Consider the following 27,974-nt stretch of genomic DNA (forward strand, 5'->3'; position numbering starts at 1 on the left):
ACTGACTGCTGCTTCATGATTAAATACAGTTGCCATGCTATGTAGTGCCTTTAAAGTGTTATTTGTTTGCCTAAAAAAGGTTGGGTTAGAAGAAGGCACTACATGTAGAGCAGATGTTGCAGACTCCGGAGTACTAAAGCAAGTGACATACATAAACTAGGGGCACATATCAAGCCCTCTGAGCCTGCATGACAGTTAAATGCAAGCAGGTAGTCAGGTGCTTGTGTGTACAGTTCAGTGTTTTCACTGGTTTAAGTAAAATATTATTAAAAACCCTGCAGGTGATAAGTTAGGTATTTAATAAAAATGTTTATCTGTAAACAAGAGTTATCCTTACAATGGATCATTTTCCACAACTTGGAATTTCAAGACAGTGCAACAATGCTTCAGTGTTTTCTTTGGCAGTAGACAGCAAGTTGAAATGTAAAATTCAAATCACTTCAGAAGAGCACGGTACAAGGTTAGAGAATGCTTCATCTCCCGCTCTTGTTCCATGCAGAATATCAAGTCCCTGAGACAGACGCGGGTTATTCTTGGACAGAGCAGCTGTTTTGTAAGGCCAAAACCTGATGATCCAGGAGCAGTTCCATTGCCATTCAAACCCTAAGTGGGGGAGGGGGAGAGAAAAAAACATTAGAATTCCATATAAACGCAAGTCTTTAACCAAACTCATTGGATTATAGTGCCTGTTGCATTAAACTAGTCTGCTGATGTTCAGCTGAAAACCAAAAGTCCTTGCACATTGGATACTTTAAAAGACAAAGCAAGCACTTGCCACTTAATGGTTTATCTCAGTCAAAGCAACCAGAAAATGTTATCTTTCTTTAAAACTATGTTATTATGGTAAGATAAATAACTGCCGCTTCACTGAAGTCATACTACAGAGACACTTGCTCTAAGAAAGGACAAGCTAACTACAAAGAAGGTACCGACCACAGTTCCTGTGCAGAGCCCCAGGTTGTGCACGGTTCTTACTCCCACACTTGCAAACCCCCCAAGCTCTAAATGTTCGCATCTCTTGAAGAAAACCATCACTGAGAATAGGCTCTAGCCTTGAAACACAGCCAGGAGAAACTCTTACCCCAACTATCACCTGTGAATTGTCCTTTAAGGCAGTAACAAATACGCACAGCCGAAGCATCCGCATGTTCAGAACGCTGTATCTGCGCCTACCCATCTCAGTTGGCCGCCCTGCTCGGTTATGAAAGCACAATAGGTAGGAGATGATGATGTTTAGTAGTTATACATTCAGGCTACTGGAATGAGCAACCCCCACGCATTCCAAAATGCCCCAAGATTTATTATTAGGGGTGGGGAGGAAGAAGATTACCATGAGCTGCACAATAGACCGGCTACTTATCTTGGAGCCAATCTATGCTACACAGCCAGTCTCTTATCACTACTGGAGGGTTCTTGGTAATGAATGCAATTTGTACAAATACGAGTGCTCAGTCTCTGTAACTTCAGCAAGGCAATGCCTGCCAGCATCAACACCACTTGGAGATGGTGTTGCTTGGATGCCGTTTTAACTATATCAATTCTTACCCTAACCCTCTCCGCAAGACTTTAGCAAAATGACTTTGCCCACTTTGCTTAGAGAAATCTGGTTAAAAAACCCCATATATTAGAAACAAATACTAGTGCTGGACTATCTATAGCAGCGAATGCTACCCTTGTTAGGGGGCAGGCATTGAAATTTATTTTAAAAAATGAAGAGATTGACCAGAGAGCACACACTAGCCACAGAAAACCCAGGGCATATTGCAGAAATGGAAGCTGTATGTCTTACTAAAGGCATGCAGGGTATTCAGCACCATTTCATTTGCTTTACAGTCGATACTATTAAACACTACGAAATGCCATCATTTCAAACTTTCAGTTTGTTAAATGGCTTGGAACAAACGCGTGCGTAGGGAAGACTGCTGGCCACACTGCACAGAGAGGGCACCGCTGTCCTGGTAAGACACAAAAGGGTCACAGTTCAAGTTTGTCATATGACGACCCAGAAGGATCCAGGGAAAAGATAGCTCTGCAATGCAGCTGCCAGCACGGGTTGAAAAGGAGGTCAATCCAACAGGATGCAGCAGAAGGCCTGAGGCGACGTTATAAATGAAACAAACCCCAAGGGTTTTCAGTAACCCAACAGCAATGTCCTTTATAATTCAAAGAACTTTATGGAGGTGAAAGTATTTTCTCTCTAAATAGTCATTAGACTACAAGTCTTACCTTTAAAAAGACACCAAACAGAGCCACCTCAACTCTATTCACCCCCTTACAAAAAGGAGGCAGACAGCACAAATCCTCCAGCCTACTTTGTAGCTGCAAGATGCTATACAACAGGACAGAAGTGTCAAGCTGCCTGCGTTTGGGACAGTTATGCGCTTGTTTCTTCTTAAATTCTTACCCCATGCCCAGTGCAGAGCCATTAAGCAATGTTATGCTGTAATATCACGCCCGAAATCAAGCTTATCCTGGAGTTCTGTTTGCTAAGACAGCCGGTTCATACTTTTAAGTTTCATGTAACATCACACCAGCTTATCAGAGCTACTGAGCACAGCATTTCAGGGACTCTTCGGCTGCTTACTGAACATACTTAAACCGACAGCTGCCACCACATCCAAGTTAAAAGAAAAGATCCTTCTCTCGAAGTGCAGATGGTTTCAAATTAAAGAAGCCAACAGACAGCCTGGGTCATTCCAGTCCAGACTGGGACAGCAGACAGGCTTCGTCTGGTTGGCGAACTCACCCAGCACCATATGCCTGGCTGCACAGAGCCTCCTGCGTGCGTCTCTCAACACAATTTATACAGTGATGAGTACCAATTCCTTTTAGCTTCTGTCTTCCACAGCTGCATCAAAACATGGATCTTTTTATGGTTTTGTTTTGGACTTTGGACCAAGATGTGGAGGGTGAGGTACTGCCTGTCTTTTTGTAATAGAACATTTAAAGAACCAGAAGTGAAAACACTTGAAGATGACATCTGTGCATCAAAATGAATCATCACAGGTGCTTCTGTTAACATCCAAGACCTTATTTAAGAAGCGCCAGACTCTGAGCTCTCCAGCTCACACCAGGGACACTTCAGGGGAAGGTCCTCTGCTGCTCAGTTCTCAGAGCCTACTCTTGAGCAAGTCCCTGTTGGGCAGCAGGTCAAACTTGTCTGGCCCTAGGCAGTCAGCAGTACCCTCCTTTAAATCTCACATACTCCTTCCTGCACAGAAGTTCCCCCACACTACTTTTGAGACCTTAATACCCTGGTTAGAAAAACACCAGCCTACTCCTTGGCTCTTTTACATTCCTCCTAGTTGGGCAGTGACCACTTGCATCTTGCTATTTTGGGGGATTCTTCACTGCCAAAGTCTTCAGACTACCCTAAGACAGCTTTGTGAATCTCTTCTGAGGGGAAGTGAAAAATGCTGCTTTGCAACCAGGGCACAGACAAGTACAAAGACAGGTGAATATAAAATGCATCCCTGCAGAACCAATTCTAGCAAAGTGTACTGCAACCAGGCTGTACCCCCCTTCTGCAATATCTAATTTTAGTGGCTTAACTAACTTTTTTTTTTTTTTTTTTTACATCAGGAACACTCTTCTTCTCCACAGTGGAGGCTGCAAGAAGTTCCTGTCTTTCACTGAGCCCCAAGCATGCCATTTTCCTTCTGAAAGAGAAATGATGCAGAGACACACAGCCCGAGATGGGTAACTACCAGCATAGATACCACCTGGGTATCAGCAGCCATGCTACAACAGCAACAACAGCTTCAGCCCAGCTGACAGACCCTGTAATGGCCAGGTAAGGTACTGTGACAATGGGACTACGCACAATTGGAAACTACCCTTCACAGTACAGAGACCACCAGTTGGCTTAAAACCACCCCTGTGAATCCACAACAGCTGCAGTCCTGCTTTTGGCCTCTCCTCAGAGTTGAATCAAATCAGCAGCTTTGCCAAAGCAACACACTGTCGCCTTTGCTTGATCCTCAGAGCCTTTTATATACACCTGCCAGAGATCTGCTATTCTCTGTGATCTTGGCAGCAGAAGACATGATGGAGCTCCTGTAGCAGTCCCATGCCTGCTGTGCAGCTTGTCTTGTTGGGAGGTTGCTCCCAAAACCTGTCTTTAAGATCTCTAGAGCTCTCTCCAGTGGCTGGACCAAGAATTAAATACTAACTCTGAAAAGGCACGAGTGAAGCTGATAGGAGAGCCACAGCTCACAACAAGGCTCTTCTTTTACCTGAGCTACCATTGTCACCTTATTCTTACTCTGAAAGGTATCTGGAGCATGTGATCTACAAGTCTGCATCTTGGGTACTGACAAGGATATCAAAGCTGCTCAGAACTATGCTATGGGCCCTGACACAAGATCAGAGGGCTCTGCAGACACCTTCCTTCCCTCCAAGTCTGGGTCAGGCTCAATGAGTGTTTCTGGCAGAATACATGCTCTCTTCTCAAATTCAACAGCTTCATACCAATCACATTTTAAAACTCTTAAGAGGCGGACACTTGAGGGGTGCAAAGCATTCAGTCAAAAGTCAAGCCAAGAGTTCTCACTTCGATTTTTGGTGTGGCATAAACACATCCCAGACTCAGAGCCAAGATCCCAAGAGAGCAAACTGTCATTGCAGCTCTGCTGTGCATTATAAAAATACCACCGGCAGAAGGAAGCAAAGTCGCAAGACAGTATTCAATGACATCTCCAAACAGTGAAAAATTACAGCTGCGTGCAGAGATGTTGTTACAAGGTGGTAAGAGCACCTACCGAACTGGAGCAAAAGCATCCAGGTTCAACCCCCAGCTCTGTCACTGAGGTCTCTGATATCTACTGTACCCTGTACATTAGTTTCCCAGCTGTACAACACAGAACACATTCCTGTCTCACAGGAGGAAAAAAGGTTAAAAATCCATTAAGCGATTGTAGAGTGCTCAAACACTTTCCTGGGTCTCCCCCAGCAGCAAGGGGGAAGGAAGAGACCCTGTCAGACAATTAAGTGCCTAATTTAGGCTGGAGAAAACAAAGCGTAAGAAGTTGATACTACTTGGGTGACAAGCCAGCCTATTCTAACAAGCCTCAGTCTGACAGAAATACTCCCATATTCACAATTACTCAATACATTACTCAATATTTATAGAATTCTTTTTTTAAAAAATAAAGTTGGTTGTGTTAGGTGGTTGCGGTTTTAATGATTTTTTTTTTCTAGACCAGGGGTGTCAAACTCATTTTCACGGGGGTCACATCAGCCTTTCAGTTGCCTTCAAAGGACCTAATGTAATTTTAGGACTGTACAAATGTAAACTATTCCTGCTGTTCTAGACCATTAGGATAGATCAAGCCAATGTCTGAAAGGCTTAGATCTCTATTTCCAGGCTGCTTCTCATGCAGCTGAAAACAAACATGTATATTTATGATGTTATCTGTAGTCTACAAAGAAGTCTCACGAAGCTGTAAGATCTATATAATAGAGAATGCTATTCAACTCTGCATTTTTCCTCAGATTTCATTGCAACATTCCTGCAAGTCCTTTCAAATGTAGGCAACAGCATGTTTTACATATTGAAACAAATCACTGCGAATGTAATGTCAGTTTATTCACTATTATGCCCAAGATTCATGTACGCATGTCACTTCGTATGGCTACATCAGATGCTTAATCTGTACCTGGAGGTAATGAATACTATACAAATATGTCATGTTAGTTAATAGACAATTATTAAGCTGAAATTTTCTGGCTCTTTGCCACATCATTTCAAGCAATGTATTGTCAACTAAATTATAAATCTCTTGACCCTTCACATGTCATCAACATTTGCGCACTACCAATATGTTCTGCCTAAAGCTACAATGCAATTAGTCATTTAAATTGCAGATATCTTTCGCACATAAGAAGAATTAAGTTCATCTCTAGCACGGAGAAGGCACGATACGGGCCAATGAACTGTATTTCTGAAGTGTGTGAATGGCAGTCAAGAATATTTTTGCCTGTTTACATGGGAAAAAATTCACATCAAGTGTATGGCCTAGACTGACAGCAGCCAGGAAATTCAGCACTGAAATTGAAACTCTCTAGCTGACAGGGCTGCGCTTAGGTCTTGCAGCAGATAAGCGAGATGCTGAAGCCATATTTTATAATTGCAGCAATACTTTTAGCTCCCCTCTTCCCCAAAGGTATGACCACACTGTTGACTCTTCAATTGTCTGATAGCCTGAATGAGAACCAGAAACTGAAATCAAGGGTCTGCATATATTAAGCATATGCGAAGTATAAAAAAGAAAACTCCTCCTGTATCACTTTAGACCTATAGGATGGGGGAAGGGGTGGTAGAGACAGAAAGAGACACAGAGAAAGAGAGGGAAACCCCTTGGATGGAGAAATAGATTTTGTGGCCTGGCTCTGAACACCTACTTACATGCAAGTAGTCTAGGTCCACCTTAAAATTATTGCTTTTAAATTCATTTTCTGCAGCTTTTAAGAAAATACTTTAGCAGGCTATCACGTACCAATGCCATGCACCAGCCAGCAGCTCCTCTGCACCCCATGGATACATACAGAGAGCAGCAAACCTATTGTCAGTCACTGCAGAACCAACTTCTGCGTTAAATTCACATTTAGATACAGTCACTTCCTTAACACCAGTACTAAAGTTGATGAATTATGCTAGTGTGCCCTCTCATTAGAAGAGCTTATGGCCAAAAAGGCAGCAGTAACTTCTACAGCTACGGCTTGTAAGAGTGTAAAGGCACATACGCACTCAACTACCACATATCCCTCCTGCAAATGCCAAAGAAGTGGAAGCGATTCGATCATAACACAGTGGAAAAAAGAAAACACCTCTCTTCCTTGGTCATTTAGAAGAGTTAGGATTTTCTTTCATTCTGCAGAAAAAGACTTGTTGCTCAAAGGCGTAGCTTTTCCTGAGTCAGCCTAAAGAGCATTTCCAAAGGTTAAACAAGCACCATATACAGAATATGTTTAATCGACATGCATACCAGCATCCTAAGCTGTAAGGCAAGAAGGGTAATTTTCAGTTCTCCTAACAATGGTCAGATGTGCAGAGACCTGCTAGCCCTAAAAGAGGACAAGCATGTTTTCTCCACCCACAATCAATAATAAAAATGGAACAATGACCAGTGTGGTAAACAAGACATTTCTCCCATTTCCTCTTGCCAAACTTCTTCCCAGAAGGAGAAGACAAGCTTATTTGTGGACTGCTGCATTAGATGTGCGTCACTCTGGAAGTATCACGTTATTTTATGCATGTTGGTCAGAGCTAGGAATCTGACAGAAATAAAGTACTTGAATGGCTCTGCACTGGCCCCAGGATATACATTTACTTCTGTAGCAGCTACTTGCAGTAGCCACAGTTTCCACAGCAGAGGTAGACTATGGGTGGCAAGGCAAGAGCCACACGTACTGACAGAGCAGCCAGTCTTGGTGTGGGACAGAAGAACCAAAAGCAGTATCTGGAAAGAGGAAATTTCCTTTGCCATCAGACCAGGCAAAAAGAAAGAAAACCCACAAGATTTACCCCTTAGTCAGTTAACATGACCAACCTGGAAGAAGCCAAGTGAAGGACATGCCACCAACAGCACTTCAGGGCAAGACACATGCATCACTTCAAAGCAGTTAATGTGTTACCACTGAGCCAGAAAACAGATCAGAAGCAAGCAGTATGCAAAAAAATAAAGTGCAGGCATTCAATTAAGTTTGCCTGTATAAAGCAGAAGAATGGTCCAACCACACTCTTTAGAAACTGACCATAAGAGTAACAGCCAGTCTTCAAACCCTACTTTCTAAAAGTATCTAGACTTATTTTTCCTCCCTTCTGCATGATACTGCACAAATATACTGCTCTCAATTCAAGGCCAAAGAGGAGCTGGGAGCTGAGACACCTTTGGATAGAAGGAAAGAAAGTTTAAGGACTCAGAACTACAGCCTGCTTCCTCACAGCAAAAAGAAGTTTTAAATATTTGCAAGGGTTTTCAGACTTCTAAGACTCCAGTTACAGTGAGAATGAGACAAAGCTGTTTCCAAAATAGCTTTGTCATCAGAAAAAGCAGTAAAACTTAATTCAAAATAATCTTTCACTATTTCTCAGCATTGAAAACATCACGGTGCATGTTACCAACCAATAAAAACTGTGAAACAAAACACAGAATCGGGGAAATAAGTCTGTGGCTTCAAGTATACTTGTTTGTGATTTGTTTTAGAAGTGTTCTCCCTTCTCAAAATGAGTTACTTTTCAATTCTTCCCACCCTTTCATTCATTACTGTTCACCACATGCCCCCCAGAAAAGGAAAAGAGGTGGGTAACAAATACACAAACAGAAAAACACATATGAATGGAATCCAAAGACTTCTCGCCCTTATTGTATCCAAAAATGTCCAGAGGGACCAGAATGGGACAGATTAAGATATTACCACCTCTGGAATACAAGTAGCACCAATTAACACATTTTCACAATAGAGGGATTTTCTTACCAGGGCCTTCTCAAATTACTCTTTCTGAACAATACCATTCAAATGTTAAGTTGTAGTGAAGAGAACATGTAAAACTACTCAAACCAGTGTTTCCAACCAGGAGAAAAAGAGTTCCCATTATACTGATGCCTTCTTTTTTTTAATCAGGACTGGTGCATTAGCCTCATTTTTTCATCCCATGATCTTCAAGGATTTCCCCCTACTCCTATTTCAGGTTTAGTAATATACAAGCAATAACCATGGCAAGATAGAGTTTACCCTTTTTATATTGCTTTTAGGGTCCAAATTAGTTGACAGACACTCCTCTGGGCAAGAACCTCTTTATTTTCTACCTGTCACACTACAAAGTGGTGTGGCTGCTGGTAAGCAGGCTCATAGCTATAAAGCACATGCTCATGTTCTAGTTGCCAGATTAAAATAATCCATACTAGGTCTCCTTAAAAGACAAACTAAAGAAAGCAGAATTTCAAAGAACAAGATAGGATGAATGTGCAGGAATTGGGCATTCAACTATCCCAGGAAAAAGATTTTCCAGAAGAGGTGCAAAACCAGATAGCAGAATACAGAGGAAGCAGATACCTTGGGCTGAAGACCATCCCAATTAAACACAGACACTCATTTGTGGAGAAAGGAAACATGGTATACCAACAAAATGCTGTTCCTAGCCCCTCACACCTGTTATTGCACCAGAAGGTAGCAGATCTCACACCAACCCAGACTGCTGAGCTCAGTCTTCACTACCCATTATACTTTGGTACTGAATAAAGAAAGGGAAATAGATAACAAACTTGCTTACAGTTTCACTTTTTAAATACATACTGTAACTGATGATTTCTTCCCTGTCTCCTCAAATACCTTAGGGCTTCAATTTACATCAATAATGGCTTGAAGCAATTCCTTTCCTTTAATTATTGCAGTAGGCAATGATAAAAAGAAGCTGAAGAGAGTCAACTTTGCTCCAACCCGGACGTAAGAGATACAAACATTGTACAAAGAACATTATCCAAGGAAAGTTGAAATCTTATTCAAAATCTCAAATGCAGTTAGCAGTTATTTAATTTGATGCTATCAAAGGATCAATCATATTCAAGAATAACTTCTTCCGTCATACCTGCCTACCAAGATATTAGGCTTAAAAAAAAAATGGTCACAGGAGTATTATGTATGGATTTACTCCTTGCTATTGCATAGTCAGGAAGTTCTGACATTTCAGACTACTTGAGAGGAAAGCTGTCTGTATTTGCAATTTGAAATGAGAAAGTACATCCTGCCTGTTTAAATTATTCTCAGACAGGTTACCCAAAAAGACGATTTTGAAGATGCCCAAATGTGTATCGGCCTAAGGCCATATTGTGCTCGCTTTCAGTTTCAAAGACCTCCTTTCATCTTTGAAGAATGGAATGTTGTTTACTGCTCAGGAAGTTTTGCCATGTTATCATGAATGTATTGCAAATGTTCTGCCTCTTGAACTAGAGAGTGTCTGTCAAAACCATTCCTTATTCTACAGGAGAAGTCTTAAGCCTTTTATAAATCCTGCTCAGATATATTGGGATGCTTAAATGTCTAAATCTAAACATCCCTCTCAAGTTTGCTATCTGCATAATTTCACAAAAGAGAAAAAAGGTCTGCAGAGAACTGCTTTCTGGCAGCACAAAGCCCAAGGACTATGCACTGGAATGCAAGACTGCATGTGACAAACACAAGTAGATGCACCAGCAGAATTACTTTCATCTACTACCCTTACAACTCAGTGTAGTAATGCACCTATACAAAAAGCCTTTTAAAATACAGTGGGTAAATCTGTGACAATGAAATGCTGTCAAGGTTTATGGTCAGTTTTAGGCATGTTATGTCCAGGTTCTTTTAAACTGACAATGTAAATAATGGATCACCACCTTTAGCAACACTGTTATCTGTCTTACTTTGGCACAATCTCATGCAGCTTTTAATAAAGCAGACACACTGCGGACGATGAGAAATAACTGAAATGTACCTAACAGGCAGATTTGTTAAATATTCAGAAACAAATCCGGCAATAATTACAGAAAACCACTACGAAGAACAGGAATAGTTACTCAATAGAAGCTTGGGGGGAAGAGGAGAAAAGGATGGGGAAAACTGTTTTTGTGCTAGACTTATTTTTTCAAGTTTTTCCAGTGGTATTATAAAAAAACAAAACAAAAACCCCCAAAACCAACAATACTTTCAGCTTCATGTGAAAGCGCATTAAAAAACTTCAAAGAAATGAAGAATAGCTGCTCAAAAGCTGGGAGGACTGCTTTCTGTGGCTTGTTTAGATACAGATTCCTTCATTTGTAGTAAAACAGGGAGCACTCAAGGAGCTAATTGTGTCTCCATGTCAGAGAAATGGAGACTACTTCACCTCCTTAGTGAGGTGTTTCATCACAATCCAGGCTGAGGGAAAAACATACAGGACAGAAGCCACCTCTATCTCCTTTAAACTGCAAATAACTGAACTTCATACAAGGTCCTTCCAGACTCCAGCATGTAAAAAACTGGAGTATTTAAGCTTCCTCTGCCACAAGAATGAAAAAGACTTCAGGTTTATCAGAAAGGACAGAACCTTTTGCACCACTGCTTCTACACAGGAGTTACTTTCCAGGCTCCTGTTGACTGTGCTTGGGTCACAACCAACCAGCCATTCTCTTGAGCGATGTTGAGGCTTCATGAGGAAGAGGGACAAAACCGGCAACAACACCTGAGCGACAGCTCACAACAGATTTCTTCCTTCTCCAGCCAAGATGATCACTAACAGAGGTTGGCTGTCAGTCTCCTTGGAAACACCTTGTGCAGCCTCACAAGCTTCCCAGGTCCCAGAAAAAGTTAATCTCCAGCACAACATTAAGGGATTTGTTCAGAGCAAGATTTGTTAAAAGCACCTTCCAGTCACTTTTACTACACAGCATGAGCCAGAAAAGGTGACCTGGTTCATTGCAGGAACCAAACGGTCTAGGTTTTATTTCTTTCTTTATTGCTTTTTGGGGGGTCTAGCCAAGGCAAACACAGTATAATTGAAAAGAGTCCCTATGCATTGTGCGTGGAAATAAGTCCACAGCCAAATGTCAAAACAAGAGCCATTTCGAAAGTCATCCAAACAGCCATCATGACTTCACCTGAGAGGTCATGACCACTATCTGCTGTGGAAGACCACCACAACTTCGTTACCCTCCACCACAGATGGGAGTTTCTCTGAGACATCGTTTCACTCAGTCCTTTACATACGGTGCTTTTAACCACAGTTCTTCCTATAACACACCATTAAACATCCCCATCAAATTTACCAGAAACAATCCTTTGAAGTATCTAATATATGGACTAGCTTTCTTACAGTACATAACCAGCAATTTATTCCTACAAGGAACGGTAAGATTAATTCAGTATGAAGATACAACAACATAAAAGTCATCTCTGTACCTCCAGCCCAGATCCAACGTTTGATGAATCCAATGGTCTTTTCTTCCTTGGTCCAATGGCTGCCAAAGCTGTGAGGTTGGCTTCTCTTTGTTGCATTTGTGCTAACTCCAATTGTTGCATCTAATTTAAAAAGAAAACACCTACATTAATTATGGTGTACGGTATTCTGAAGGTCTTGGTTCTCCTTATGGCACCTTCAGACAACTCTGCAGTCCCCCCTGAAAGAATGTATTTCACAGCATTTTTTTCCTGCCTTTCTAGACAGCTTTCCAGTATTTTGGAGACATTCCAATACTCAGTCATGCTTAGAGCTCTGAACACTAATGATGCTATAGATAGTACTAAGTAACACTTTTAATAGAGACAGTATTGTGGTATCAGTGGAGCCTTAACAGGAGCGTGCTGCAGCTCCTCAGCTCATAAGCTTTGCCGTTTCTGATTACCAGAAAATATTGATCAGAATTGCTTTATGAAGCTGGACTAGTTTTAAAAATTGAAGTTACCATGTTGTTTGAACTGGGCACATTCTTAATTCAAAATCTCAACTCATGACTGCACAAGCAAGACACTCAATTTCTTCACACTGTATTACCTGAATCCAGCACTCAATATTGCCATTCCAAAACATCTTATTTTCCAACTGAACCAGGACACTTACTTTTCACCAATATTCTTTCTTTTCCCAGTACCTATTTGAATCTTCAGGCATATCTGAAGCAAGTTAGAGATACACTGCATATATTTATTTTCACTCATCTCCAAAAGCTGTTCAACACAAAGAAATCCTTAGAAACAACCTCTACTTGGGTTAGGTAAACTTGGGATGAGAGAGAAACCCATAATCAAGAAGATTAATTATCTGAGCAATCCAAGGTACATACAAGTCCTTTCTATTGAATAACTATAGATGCTAGTCACTCTGGAGCTCAACCCAGTGAAGTCCTCTCATAAACTTACTATTAATATCTTGGACAGGCCTCCTTGCTAATACAATTACACTGCCTTCAGATCCACCAGTTGTCCAACTTGGAGCGTGGGTGGAAGGGGACACGCTCACTCTCTCTGTAGAGAAGGAAGGTTTTCTATTTACACAGGTCGAGTTTGTCCTTAACCACAAACCTCTAGGTTTGATGCTAATTTTTAAATGATCCAACACACAACTATAACAGCTCCTTAGCCCATGCTCTTCCCACTCACAGAATCACAGAATGTCAGGGATTGGAAGGGACCTTGAAAGACCATCTAGTCCAATTCCCCTGCCGGAGCAGGAGCACTTAGATGAGGTTAAGGCATCCAGGCGGGTTTTGAATGTCTCTAGAGAAGGAGACTCCACAACCCCCCTGGGCAGCCTGTTCCAGTGTTCTGTTACCCTCACTAAGAAGAAGTTTCTTCTCAAATTTAAGTGGAACTTCTTGTGTTTGAACCCATTACCCCTTGTCCTACCATTTGTTGTCAGAGAGAAGAGCCTGGCTCCATCCTCATGACACTCATCCTATATATATTTGTAAACATTAATAAGGTCACCTCTCAGTCTCCTTTCTCCAAGCTAAAGAGACCCAGCTCCCTCAGCCTTTCCTCATAAGAGAGATGCTCCACTCCCTTAATCATCTTTGTTGCCCTGCGCTGGACTCTCTCCAGCAGTTCCCTGTCCTTCTTGAACTGAGGGGCCCAGAACTGGACACAATACTCCAGATGTGGTCTCACCAGGGCAGACTAGAGGGGCAGGAGAAACTCCCTCAACCTACTAACCACCCCCCTTCTAATACACCCCAGGATGCCATTGGCCTTCCTGGCCACAAGGGCACAGTGCTGGCTCATGGTCATCCTGCTGTCCACCAGAACCCGCATGTTCCCTTCCCCTATGCTACTTTCTAATAGGTCATTCCCCAACTTATACTGGAACCTGGAGTTTTGGATGAGAATTCTTTACATTCATGGATGTCCATGTCTTTTAAAGAAAGCACAGCCATATCATTATAGCAAAGCATCCAACTCTCCTCCCTTCCCTCAACCCAGCAATTCATTAAAAAAAAAAACACAAAAAAACCAAAAAACAAACAAACAAAAAATCCTCATTCGTTCAGTATAGATATTTTGGTTAGTAAGCTTGCAATACACAATATGTCTTTGTTTGCTTTTCAGCTCCTAGAGATCTCACTTGGAGAACAACAATTCAGCTGGTAAAGAAATGAGCTCCTAGCACCTACACAGCACTAATCCCCCACTTGCTACTATATCACTAAGAATCCATAATTAAAAAAAAATACCATGGGTTCAGGGGGCAGAACAGTGGTGTCTTTATTGTTGTCAAGAGTTTGTTTTTTCATTTGGGTTGGTTTTTGGGGCTTGGCTTCACCCCCCTGCCAAGTCTGTTATTTTAGTTCAGATTGGTAGACTCATTCTTACTTTAGTGATGCTGGCAGATTCACATCAAGTACTGCAGCCAGTTAAGCTATTTAAAGAAAAACAGTATTTCAGTGCAAGAGTCCTAAAAGGATATCCTGCCTCACAAGACTCAAAATATACATATGCTCAAGATTTTTCAACAGAAATTGGGGAATGCAAGACTTTGATGTACATATGTTGAATAGTTGTGGGTTTTTTTGCTGTTATCTGTTTGGGTTTTTTAAGATGAGACATGGTTCAGTTACAAAAACAAACACCATTTGCAAGTCAGCTTTCATCACACTACGTAGGCTTTTCCTTATAGAAGTGTAGAAGTATTTCTTCAATGCTAGACACCATCATTCACTTACCTCACACCAGTCTTGCTTTAGTGTGCCACGTAAACATTGATAACTGTATTTATTAGAATTACTTCAGTTCTGAATGGGGTTTTTTGTCTTTTTCCAAGTATATACTATTGCTTTCAAGAATATTTTAGAGACAGTAAGGTCCCTTAAACTTGAAAACTACAGTTCTGAAATCATCTGACATTACCTCCAGCTGGCCTACTTGGATAAGATGTTTAAGATAAAGTTCCCTTCAATCTCAGTCTTAAATATCTATATTTATTAGGAGCACATTGCAACCAATGAGGAATGGGCAAAAATAAGACTAAATCCAAAGAAGTAACTTGAAACTTCATAAACCTCTGTGAAACACTGAGGCTTAGAAACTACTTTTTTGTGATATCTTCACTCCCTGGATTAATCGGGAGGAATAAAATGCTGAGATTCTTTAAAGGGGGCACATGCTGACTTCCAGCCCCAGCTGCCCAACACCTGGAGCCACCTCTACCTACAGACAGCTTGGGAGCATCCCCGTAGAAATGCACCTTCCTGCGAACCATGTAGTTCGGTTGTCACAGTGGTTGCATGGACACCGCAGTTTTCTTGCATGAGAAGAGGCACTGCAACACGCGAAGCACATGGCATCCCTCTGGGAGAAGATTAAATCCCAAAAGGCTCCAGTGGCAAAGAAAGCCAGAAGGGGAAAGATGTTTTGCTTTACTTTTAAGAATCACTGCACTTAAAATGAAAAGGACTTGTAAAACTGTTAAACCTAAAACAAAAAAACTAAAAGTCTTTATCAGTCTAACCTTGTGCTTCCATCCCTGGCAGCCATCACAAAACACATCCCCCCTTCTCCCTTAACCCCTACAAAACACATACAAACCAGCTTTGCTGCAGTTACACATGTCAAAAACAGGTGGCTGCTGAACATTTGGTCACTGGCTTGAAGCAGCACTGAAATTCTGGGCTTATTTAGCCTGGAGAAAAGGAGGCTGAGGGGAGACCTTATCGCTGTCTACAACTACCTGAAAGGAGGTTGTAGCATGGAGGGGGTTGGTCTCTTCTCCTAAGTAGCAAGTGATAGGATGAGAGGAAACGGCCTCAAGTTGTGCCAAGGAAAGTTCAGATTGGATATTAGGAAAAAATATTCATGGAAAGGGTTGTCAGGCATTGGAACAGGTTGCCAGGGAAGTGGTGAAGTCACCATCCCTGGAGGTGTTTAGAAGACATGTAGATGAGATTCTTAGGGACATGATTTAGAGCTGGACTTGACAGTCTTCGGTTAATGGTTGGACTTGATGATCTTAAAGGTCTTTTCCAACCAAAATAATTATATGAAATAAGGCCTCCTCTCCTTTTTACAGCTGGTGTTGAGGAGCAGCCATGGTAAAGACGGAGGACCAGAGGCAGAGCTATGAATTAAATCCCGAGGGAACTCTGTGTTGGCATCAGCATGAGTGAAGGGGACTGGGTGGGTTAGGTGCCTCTTGAGGGAGGCACCAGAGTGCTGCTCTGGCTGACGACTGGGGCACTGTCACCATTTCCCCACACAATCGAAGCTGGCCAAACACACTGTCACCATGGATGCTGTCACCACAGACGCCTGGAGCAGCGAGTGCTGCTGCTGGAGGGCAGGGCTGGCAGAAAACCCACCGATACAAAGGGCGGGATGACATGGTATGAAAACGACGTGCTTTCTAGAAGCATAATTGCTGCATCTTTGACCACGCAGTTCCCAAGATGATGTTGGAAATGCATGTCATTACCATCATCTATTCTCCCCAACACATTTTCCACCCTGTTATCAGTCAAAGGATTTTTCAAATCAGAAAGAATCTCAGCTGGGTTTTATTGTAAAAGAAAAAAAAGAAATCATAGTCTTGTTGCATTCTAGACATCTTGGGGATTTTTCTGAGAAGATAATTAAGACAAATGAATTTAAACACTCAATCTCCATAATGGACTCAACAGATCCCCATTAAGCCATTTGGGCAGGCATCCAAATTACCCTGCTGAAGCCAGCAAAATCATCTTTTCATCAAGTTTTGTTCCATTAAAAAGTGTGAGATTAAATGTCCAAACATTGTATGAGCAGTTAAAAGCACTGGATAAGGGGAAGACAGGCAGATAACATCAAGGGATACCTGAGGATACTGGCTGGCTAACTATTGCTGGAGTTTCCTAAACAAGATTAAGAGAGGGCAAGAGGCAACTATGTTCAGTCAAATCTTTCTTAAACAGACAGTTTTGTAGCACACAAGTTAGGGCAGAAAGATCACTGCAGCAAGTGAAAGACAGTTAAACTATAATAGTAAATACACTTTATTAAAATATAACATAGAGAAGCTGCATCTAATATTTCTTCCTTTCTAGGGGCCGCTTTCACTAATACTGGTGTCTCTGAAATAGGCTACAAATAAGAACTGTCATACCCACGTCTGTATCTTGAAAACATTATTTTTCTTTTCCCCTTGAAGATACAAGTGTGTCATGGCAACTCAAGAGGAGGAGGGGGAACCTGCCCCATACATCGGACCCACAAACTAGCAGGTTTCCCCTCAACCTGACCTACTTCATCTTGTGAAAGACACTGCTGTTCCACCACAACACAAGAGTCCAACACATGTTCAAAATTCATCCCTTGAGAAGGGTGTTGAGAAGGGACACTCTCCAGGCAAGAGGCAAATGAACGTTCAGGCTTCTTCTCCCCACTTTCCAATTTTTACATATGCTAAGAATTGCAGTACAAAGAGTTCTAAAAACCTGTGTATAAAGATCAAATTGCTATGAAAACGTCTCAGAACTTGTAAAATAGTCTTTGTTGCTGCTGGCCTTTTTAATAATAAAAATAGGGTTTAAAGTCTGGTCTTGCAGCAAGCAGGAATCTCTAGGGTGGCACAATAACCATTTTAGTTAATCTGACCTGCAGCACAAATCAAGAAGTGAGGCACGTTTTAAAGTCCTCCCTTATAGTGAAATGGCATTTGCAGCATGGCTGTAATCACACAAAATGAAAGGTTTTTAAATTGACCTCTCCGTTCTTCACTCAATCCTTTACTGAGAAAAATATTTCTTTTCCTGCTCACAGGAACTCTATCTCACTTATGTTTCATATTCCACATTTCAAAAAAAAAGCAAAGTCTATTTTAGTACTACACCAATGACATTTTTTGTGGCATTTTATTATTAAAAATTAAATTTCAAGTTGCATAAGAAGATAAGAAGTACTTCGGCTATGAGATGCCGAGACTTGTTTTTGTAAAGCAATACTGCAAGTTGGCTTTAAATCCTTTCAGTTACCAAGTACATGATATGTGGTTGTTCACATTATCAGAACTCCAGTAATTCAACTTATGCAGACACTGGAGGAAGAATTCCTTAAACACAGTTGAAGAAAGGAAAAAGTATACTCTGCTACAAGTAAAGTCAACTAATTCATACCAGCTAATCCATGGTGTGTACAGCAGCTGTATTATCAAAGGCGGGTAACAGAAGAGCTACCTAGCTCAATATATAGAATCCTAGAATCATGTTGGTTGAAGACACCCTCAGGATCATCGAGTCCAACCATAACCTAACTCTGGCACTAAACCACATCCCTAAGGACCTCATCTATAGGTCTTCTAAACACCTCCAGGGATGGTGACTCCACCACTTCCCTGGGCAGCCTGTTCCAGTGTTTCGCAACCCTTTTTGTGAATAAATTTTTCCTAATATCCAATCTGAACCTTCCCTGGTGCAACTTGAGGCCATTTCCTTTCATCCTATCACTTGCTACTTGGAAAAAGAGACCACCTCCCTCCATGCTACAACCTCCTTTCAGGTAGTTGTAGACAGCGATATGGTCTCCCCTCAGGCTCCTTTTCTCCAGGCTGAACAGCCCCAGTTCCTTCAGCTGTTCCTCATCAGACTTGTGTTCATGTTCACCTTCAAAAGGAGTAAAGAAAACCTTCATGTCAGGTCACAAAGTACCCAAGGCAGAACAGGGTATTTGGTATAAGCTTTCATAGAAGATGAAGCATGTGAAACCTTTACCCTCTAGATCCTCAAGAATAGTTTTACCAGGGCAGATTTCCCTAGAGACAAAAAATTAAGCACCTATATTAGCCGAGGCTCATAGAGCAGTAACCGGCCTGAGGTTAAAGAAAAGCCAAATGGGTGGAACTCGTCCAGCACAATGCTGGCAGATGACATGCATCTCAAGACATTTATACCACTGCCCACTTCTGCAGAAGCTTCAATATCTAAAGCACTAGGAGATAAATTAAGAGATTTCTTTTCTCCACTGCTCAGATTTAAAGGCTAGGAACTTATGTTTAGAAAAAAAAAAAACCCACCCCAAAAATATTATTGGCAAAATAACAACAAATAAATACAGCCGTATGGATGTAAATGAGCTCAGAAGAAATGCTGCAAAGACAGATGGGGAAGCGAAACACCACAGATCTGGACTTGGTTGTGATTAATAGAAAGGAAAGACTAAAAAGCACATGTACATGATACTGGGTTTAATATCAATAAAAAAGTGGGGATGTTCCCACATATGACATTGTAGGCTGAGAGTATGGGACAGATTAAATAAATATTTAAACTAACAGAAGAACTGGCAGGAAAGGAAACCAGGGAAGGCTGAAGACAAGTTAATGTATGCCTAAGGGTTATGTGTCTTATCCAGCAATAAGTACATCAGGAGTAATAAAAGCACTAATGTAGATGAACAAGAATTTGTAGAAGACTTGCAGGGGAAAAAAAGCAAGGAATATAAGCATACAAAAGAGGCAGAAGGCCCCAATTCTTTCAGCCTCCACAATAAAGAAATTAAACAATAAATTAATTAATATTAAAATTCAAAGTAAGTAAAAAAAACCTGTGATCAAATATCAACATTGACTTTTTTCTTGCTTGCATCAGTGAAAAAGGAACCTGAAAACCTACATGGGTCCTTACTATTGCCTCTTAATGAAAATTTTTGAAGAACTAAATATTGAGGTACTTTTTAAGTGGGGCCGCTTATCCCATTGAACCGACTTCTCTCTCTTCTTTCTATTCATTCTTCTTCCTGAGCATCTTTTTCAACATTTCACTGGGTTTCACTGAGTCCCCCATTTAGTGCTTTGAAAGTTTTCTACTGCTCCCAGTCTCTTCTCCCTTCATTGTCTTTGGAAAAAAAGAACTCGATTTTTTTCACATTCTGTTAAGCATTTTAAGGAACTTGTGATGAAAATGAAAAATAAACCTTAAAAATCTGTTTTCTATCCCAAGCCTCTCGCACTGGTTGTCATAAAGCTCCATGAGCATTACTGCCTCCAGCCTCTACCTTTCCCATACTAAATTTTCTGCCCTACAGGTTGAATGTGGTTGAATAGCAGACTTCTCATATGGGGGACATTCTCTAAGGAAAATTGATATTTGAAGGCTGCATATTTAAACATTTATCATCCTCTCCTCTTGACTATAATGCAATTTCTCTTCTTGCAATTGCTTCCTTTCAAACTCTTTTAATTAGCCATACAATTAGTTTCCACTGACTTTTCCCTCTGTTGTAATTTAGATTTAACAGCAGAAAGGCAGAATAGCATACAGTGGTTTGATATGCAGTCCTAACTTATAAGAAGGCTATATGTAATACTGTAGGTTTTTTCAGGTAATGTTCCACATATGTGCCTCAGTGGCAGAAATGGGCACTCATGTGGCTACGTCCCCAAGACCAGGTCCATTGTCTGTCTAGAACTAGAGGGTGCAATAAGATGTTTTGGAGAGCAACAGAATTTTTTTTCCAGTAGTAATCTATCCATTTGGAAAAAAAATAAAAAAAATCAGTTGCTATTTGACATTCTCTGATATATAACTAACTATGTCCCCACAGAATTAATGAAAAAAGTGAAGGGTGCAGTGACAACTTGACTCCTAATTTTGCCCATCTTGTTAAGAATTTCCTAAGTGTGGAGTGTGTATTTCACAGAATCACAGAATGTCAGGGATTGGAAGGGAGCTCGAAAGATCATCTAGTCCAATCTCCCTGCCAGAGCAGGAACACCTGGATGATATTACACAGGAAGGTGTCCAGGCAGGTTTTGAATGTCTCCAGAGTAGGAGATTCCACAACCTCCCTGGGCAGCCTGTTCCAGTGCTCTGTGACCCTCACTGAGAAGAAGTTTCTTCTCAAATTTAAGTGGAGCCTCTTGTGTTCCAGTTTGTACCCATTACCCCTTGTCCTATCATGGGTTGTCACCAAGAAGAGCCTGGCTCCATCCTTGTGGCACTCAGCCTTTATATATTCGTAAACATTAATGAGGTCACCCCTCAGTGTCCTCTTCTCCAAGCTAAAGAGACACAGCTCCCTCAGCCTTTCCTCATAAGAAAGATGTTCCACTCCCTTAATCATATTTGGTTTTTTATTTCCTTTTCCAATGATTTTTTTTTGTTTTGTTTTGCTTAATTATTGATGCATGTCTGTATATTCTAGTATACCTGGAGCATGCTTTTCCCTGTGCAGTCACATCAGCTTGCCTTTTGGAGACCCAGAGAAGTTCCTGGGTGTCTAGCATCCAGCACCAAGTTCTTTTCATGTCTGTTTTCAGACACAGCCCAGGCTACTTTTGCTACAAGGTCAAGAAGAGGCTACAGCACACCACACCAAAGCAATATATTCTGCAGTTTTTGTTTCAGATGCTATCAGATGTGAGAAGACTGCTCAATGACCATCAGCAGACCTGCATTATCGCAACAGTACAGTGCTCAGCCCTTGCAAGACGTTACTGTAAAACCAATCACAGTTCTTCTAAACACATGATTTTTTGAATGATTTTCACCTGCTGTAAACACTGTGTATTGATTCACTCACTCTTGAGGTCTCAAAGCTAGAGGACATTTAAGACTTATCTTCTACCTGCAGGTTTCTCCATCTCATCATTTAGTCCACCCAACACTCATTCTCGGCGCAGAACCCTCTGGTTCTCCATTATCATCTTTTTGTTATACTTTCAGTTCTAAATTTTCCTCTATTAGCAAGCTTCTAATCCCAGGCCATACTTTCAGCTGGTTACATGTCCATTATAGTCTATCAATCAGACAAACCTAGAAAAGGCTATTTGAAAACCCAAGAACAGGCTTAATGGAGTTCTGGGGGGGCTTTTGTTTTTCACTTGATAAAGATAGTTGTTCTGATCTTCCAGTCAGCTCAGCTTAGGGTATCTTATGCAGCGTCTCAGCTGCTCTTTTCTTCTGCTCCTTCAAAACACCAATACAGATGTCCTATAAACAGGGATTTGACTGACTTTTTAGTTTCCTCAATAATGTAACACTTACAGAATTCCCATCCCTGACTTTCTGCAAGAAGCATAACACACAGATTCTCTGATAAAAGCCCTTTGCTATTTTGTAGGGCTACACTACAGGTAACAAAATTTATGTCTATTCAATAATCATGCCTTTTTTTTTTTTTCCCAAAACATGCAGAAGCAGGTAAGAAACACTACAGAAAAAAAAAAAGATAATATAAATCAGATAATTAAACAGAAGCTCTCAGGATGTCACTGAAGGCTCATATAAAAGCCAATTGATCGTGATGAGATCTTATTTTGCTCGCAGCATCTTGTTTGCTTTTTTTGAGAGGTTATGGTTAACTAGGGAGTTTCCTCTTCCCCTGCCACAAGAGTTGTCTTAAAGAATTTGAACCGTTAGGTCCAGAAGACGAAATAGAGAAGCAGCAGAAAAGGTGTGGGGGAAAAAGGAAACAAACATCTTGAAAATGTGGGTTGGAGATGGTAGGGAGAGCAGCTGACAAAGAATCATGTTACAGTTACTTGTTATCTGAGAATGTGAGAGGAAATAAGGGAAAGAGTTAGGATGGACACATGAAATAGAACAAAAAAAAAGAAGATGATTTTTTGAAAAAAGATAGTACAGAACAACTGAAGTTCAGTCATTACTATATAACATCCAGGAACACACTGGAATCATGCAGACCTTTTGTTTCAAGTTTTTTGTAGGGTTTGTTTTGTCTCTATTAAAAAAAACCAACCAAACAAGCAAACGAACAACAAACCCTGGGGTTTGCTATTTCCCTCCCAGTCAGTTGATAGTAAAGGTATTGAATTTTCTCAGCATCTCATCTGCTGCCATCTTGCGACATCTGTGTCAAAATCAAACCAGTAAAATGCATGAGTGCATCAAGCAGGCAGGAACAAGGGACTGGGTAGAGCTGTGCAGTCACAAGCAAACAGAGCTGCTGGAAGAGCAAGGTGTGGGGCAGGCACGTCTGCTGCCCATCAGGTGCTTCACTCATGCCTTCCTTTATGCACTAATAGATGCTGTGAGGTGCCACAACATAAGAGAAGAGACGAAGGGAGCTGCTGCAGAATCAGCAAAAATGCTGCCAGTACGATGCCCATTCACCTGCTTGACCCCAAGTCACAACCTTGGATACAAACTACTGGGAAGGCTTGCCCGGCCTCTGCCTTCAGCTTCCTGAAGCCACCCTATGAGCACAGCCACTTTTGAAGATGAGAGACAGAAGCACAAAAGATCAGGGTTTATATTTAAAGTTACAGTACGTGCTGTTGAATACTGACAATTTACAGTTCTTCTGGGATGCACTGTTCATATGGCATGCTTGTGCATCTGATGGTATCCTACACCCACTCAATTTAAGCAAGCTAATTTCAGAAAAGGGATGAAGCCAGGGATAAACTATAAATACAGTGAAAAGAACTACACCAACAGAACAGTTTCTTTGTAATGGGAAGCATAGTTGAAAGTAGAACGGGAAATAGCAGAAAGCACCTAAAAACAGTTATGGTTTAAAATTGCAAACATCAGGGACAATGCAAGGACTGTCTCCTCTCAGCTTGAAGTAGCAGATAAGGTTGAATGAAAAGCAGGGGTAATTTACCCTGACTTTGGGAATGCCATTGCACAAAGAGCTGGCCCATGAGGTGAGCAAGGGCAAAAATCTTGAGTGCACAAAGGAGCAGCTTGGGGCGAGCCTTGCAGCTGTGTCAGAAGGAATGCACACTTTCTGTAGGTATTGAAATCTGCTGGAGCAGGTGAAAGGGGGAAGTAAATAAAGACTTAATTCATAGCAAGCTACATAGACTAAGAATATAGCAAAGTAAATGAGTTGGCATAGGGGAAGTTTGAGGCAATAGGTCATGCAAAAAGGGATGAAAAGGTCACAGCAATTATGTATATAGCCTTTTGGATAAAAGAATCCACTGCTGAGTCTCTGGATGTACCTCCAGCAATGTTAAGATGTTGCCTCCAGCTGCCGGATGACAGCACATCCTGGATTCATAAGTATTCATTTTTAGGATGTGCACTCTGCATTTTGGGAAACATTGCTTTAGAACATGCCCCAGTGCCATTATCTCACAGCCTTCTCCTGGGAGGTCACCAACAACAAACACATAAGAGACACCTTTGAGGAAGGAAGGGCCATATTCATTCTTAAAGAACTTTAAGCAGATCAGATTGGGCTTTCCAGCAGATACTCACCACAGTGGCCTGGAAATGATCCGATTCCAACTGACAGAGGTATCAAAATTCTCAAGTGTGGTTTGTTAGGAGCAGGTTACACTCACAACATGATAAGACAGACACCGGTGAGCCTTTTCAGGCTTTCATCCCAGTACACACTGTGCTTTTGAGTCACCAGTTTCAGCCTTGGGATATTTGTTGATTTTTATTTTGCTCTTATTACAGCTCAGCTCAGGTTTGCATTTTTTTTCATGCAAATCTGTGCTGACCATTTATCTCCAAACTGTCAATAAAGTGCCCAAACTGACCAGCTGCATTTGGGCTCATTTCCTCTCAAGCCTGGGATGGTCTCACAGGTAAGAAAGCAGCCCTGGCATGGGAGGTGGGTTTCCCGTGTGGCATGTGAAGCCTGGAGAAGTTCTGGCTGCCCCACTCTCCCGAGAACAAAGCGGTAGGACAGATGGCAAGGCGATACCAATACAAAGATCTGTGCTGTCCCAAGAGGCACATTTGTCTCCTCTTCTTTGGTGAAGCAGTTGGGAGACTATCACTCTTGAAGCAGCGCAGCATAGAGAAATATGCAGGACAAACACAATGAAGGCTGTGTTAATCTGGCACAAGATGCACTGAAGGATGTGAATTAAAGCACTTGATAGAACATTAAGTACTAAACTCAGACACCTTTCCACTCTGTTGGCTCCTTTTTTTGTACACCTATAGGCCACTTTTTGAGAGGTCTCATTAACAATACCAACCAATCTAAAAAGTGACCCAAAACACACACATCTAACTTCTTTCTGTTCTAAATATGCAAATCACAGAATATTTTTCAAGATCCTACACATTATTGTTCAGAGGAAAAGAGAGAAGTTGCATAAACGAATTGCTTTGCAGTGTTTTATTAAAAGAAAGAACTTCTAGAAACGACCAGATGATGCGGAGGTAAAGTCACCTACAAAACAAGACAAATTAGCATCACCCACTGATTGTTGATCCTGGTGGCACTAGAGGCAAACTGGGAAGGGCTTCAGGGCAACTTTGTACTCACAGATTGTAAGCACGAAGAAAGAGATGTAACCAGAAAAAAAGAATTAAAAGACAAATAGTAAAGCACGTTCTTTTTCTCTCCTCTTATTTTACAAATTTCTTATACTATGGTGCAAATCCAGAGCATTGATTTTAATACTATTTTACTGGATTTCCATTTGTTTTGCCTGGGTTCCTACATTAATCCAAACAATAAGGGCCTTTAAAGCATTCATAAATAACCTGCTGCTGCTGCTGGCACGTAGGAGCCAAGTGCAGCAATGTTAAGCAACAACAAATTTCATAGTTCAAGAGGCACAGTTAAGGAAAAAGGTTGCTCAGAAAATCACTCTCATTTAGCACAAAGATCCTTAAAAATTGCATGAAATCAGTCAAGTAACTATAGAAACCAATTTCTTCAGCTCTGTATCACACGTCTCACACCTCAATTGTCTTTATTATCGTCTGCTGTCAGATCCTTAATCAGAAATGTGAACAGGCTTGATGATTTATTCAGCAGGGAAAAGAATCTGTAGGTCAAGTGAAAAATTTCACACACACATACACACGCACACACATCTTCAACCTTAGGTACTTTCATTTCATTCTGTTCCCAGTAGCTCTGGGGGCAACTCCAGTGAGATCCAATATTAAGGCTCAATTAAAATAAGCTCCAATTAGTGGAGCTTTTTTCTCTCAGGCTAGAAAAGTCAGGAAATGGATATTGGGAAATGTAAAAAGTCAGCTACTGAGAGGAGGCTGCAGACATAAATGAACTTATTTGTTGATTTCTACAGTTGCTATGCAGAGGCCTCTGGGAGTAAAAGCTTAACCAGTCTAAGCTATAAACTAAAACCCCTGCAGCTAAACATGAACTGTGTGAAACAAGGGCTCCATTCCAGAACAGAAAACTGCTGGGCCCAGAAAATTAAAAGCCAGAGGCGTTTTCCATTTAAAACTAAATCCCAGTACCGCCTCCCAGCCAAAGAATTATAAGCAGTATCAGATTTACAAAACGAACAATTACCCTGGAAAAATGTAGCCTATTGTACAGTCCCAGATGCTAAATCTCAAAGTTTCTTTTTTTTTTTCCCCCTAATCCCACATTATATTCCTACCAAGTGTAGCGCTGCAGTTTACAAAGGACCATTTCTAGACAGGACTGAAACTATGAAAATAAAATGTTAAAAAAGAGAGCTCATAATTCATTGACCTCATTTGAAGCACTGCCCTTGCCTGTGGCAGTTCCTGTCCTTCCCCAAGGCCTCTGCAAATGGTATGCAGCAGCAAAATAAACCCTGACCTAATTGCCAGGACAGGGCTGCCAACCTTCTCTCAACACACAAAGGCAAGAATGGTAACTGGAAAGTCCTACCTCTTTCGCTTTCTGCTTTAACCGCAGTTGCTCTGGATCCTCTTTATTGGAACGGCTCTACCAAAGGAAGAGGAGAAAGACTGAGTATAAATAACTGGCATCCAAACACCATCGTATCCATTAAATATTTAATAAATGACAATTTTCTCTGGTGATTGAAAGATTTAGCTCCAGGGCTGAATGCCTCAATCCAGACTGGCTTCCCTCCCCCTCCACACACATACACACACCCCCCTTCTCATCTGGGCCGGCTGCCTCTGCTCTAGCCTGAAGCAAGATTAAGCTGAAAATGATGCTAACACTGTCAGTCAGGTCCAGTCTAGGCATGATGTTGTTCATGTCAGCAGCAGACACTTAAAAACGACAGGAAGTACAGGAAAGAAAGGGAGTCATACTCCCGCAAGTATAACGTGATTCTTTCAAATCTAGATTAGGCTTCCACCCTAGGGGCTCCAGAATTCAGCTTGAAACAAAACCAAAAAAAAAGCAACCAACAGAAGACAATCAAGTCACATCTGAGGGAGCAACACCTACTGATTTTTTGTCGCTTTGCTTCTTGAGGGAAGGGGGAAGAAGGGTACTTATTCTGTGCTAGCAGTGGCTCCATCAGGGGTTCTCAGATGGCAGGGTATCAGCCCCATGGCTAGTACTCTGATCTGACTACAGAAAAAAAATACAACTGGCAGGGTGTGGGCTTCCACCAGGCTTCAGCTTGAACAAGCACAGTGAACCCATACACAGATATGGAGACAGGCATACTGATTACAGAGCCAGAAATAGAGCCAAGAAGGACACTTATGGCTATGTGAATACTTCTTTTATTTAATTTTCACCAGTAGGAATAATCTCAAAGTGAGAGTTCACCCCACTACACATTCGAAAGAACTCTTGTTATTTTTTAAAGAATGGAAAAAGCTAAAATCCCGTTCTGTATAGCCTAAGCTATCCTAAACATTACACATTTCCACTTACAAGGTTAATGGTTACTATATTTAAAGCAGAAATAGGAGAAACCTGAGGATGTTCATCAGTCTAAAGGACACCACTACTTCCTTGGAAAGCAAGAAGCAAAGTTCTTACCTTGGCTGCTCGAAGCAACATTTCACGTTCCTCTTCATCCTTTCTCTGCTTTTCTAGGTGATCAAGCTTTTCAAGAAATCTCAGCTGTGCTCTGGTGTCACTAGATACGATGTACCTATCATTGCCCTGGAAAGACAAGTTTCTTATAGACAACCAGGCTTTCACATACACCACCACAGCTAATAAGCCCAATGGGAACAATCTGAAAAGAACACCCCAAGTTTTCAAAGTGTAAAAGTGTAGGCTGTGTCAGAACGACTTCAGGTGGTGGTTAGTCATTTCCACATCTCCTCTCCACCGAAAAAGTGTTTCTTGGCATCTATGACTAGCAAGAGGATATTGCAAGAATGACATTAGCAACATCTAGT

At 41.3% G+C, this 27,974-nt stretch overlaps 1 protein-coding gene across 1 annotated transcript in view; it reads right to left on the bottom strand.

The window, feature by feature from the left end:
* Positions 1 to 435: 435 nt before the first annotated feature.
* The window catches only part of TAF4B (TATA-box binding protein associated factor 4b), a gene marked incomplete at both ends in the record, with an annotated part of 78,156 nt that continues 50,617 nt past the window's right edge, over positions 436 to 27,974 (bottom strand). The window contains 4 exons of the mRNA XM_080340579.1: positions 436 to 603; positions 11,914 to 12,033; positions 26,527 to 26,583; positions 27,607 to 27,732. Of these exons, the coding sequence (XP_080196705.1) occupies positions 436 to 603; positions 11,914 to 12,033; positions 26,527 to 26,583; positions 27,607 to 27,732 (471 nt within the window). The remainder of the gene's footprint in view (positions 604 to 11,913; positions 12,034 to 26,526; positions 26,584 to 27,606; positions 27,733 to 27,974) is intronic.

The sequence above is a fragment of the Nesoenas mayeri genome (assembly GCF_963082525.1).
Source record: "Nesoenas mayeri genome assembly, chromosome: 2".
NCBI classification, from domain to species: domain Eukaryota; kingdom Metazoa; phylum Chordata; class Aves; order Columbiformes; family Columbidae; genus Nesoenas; species Nesoenas mayeri.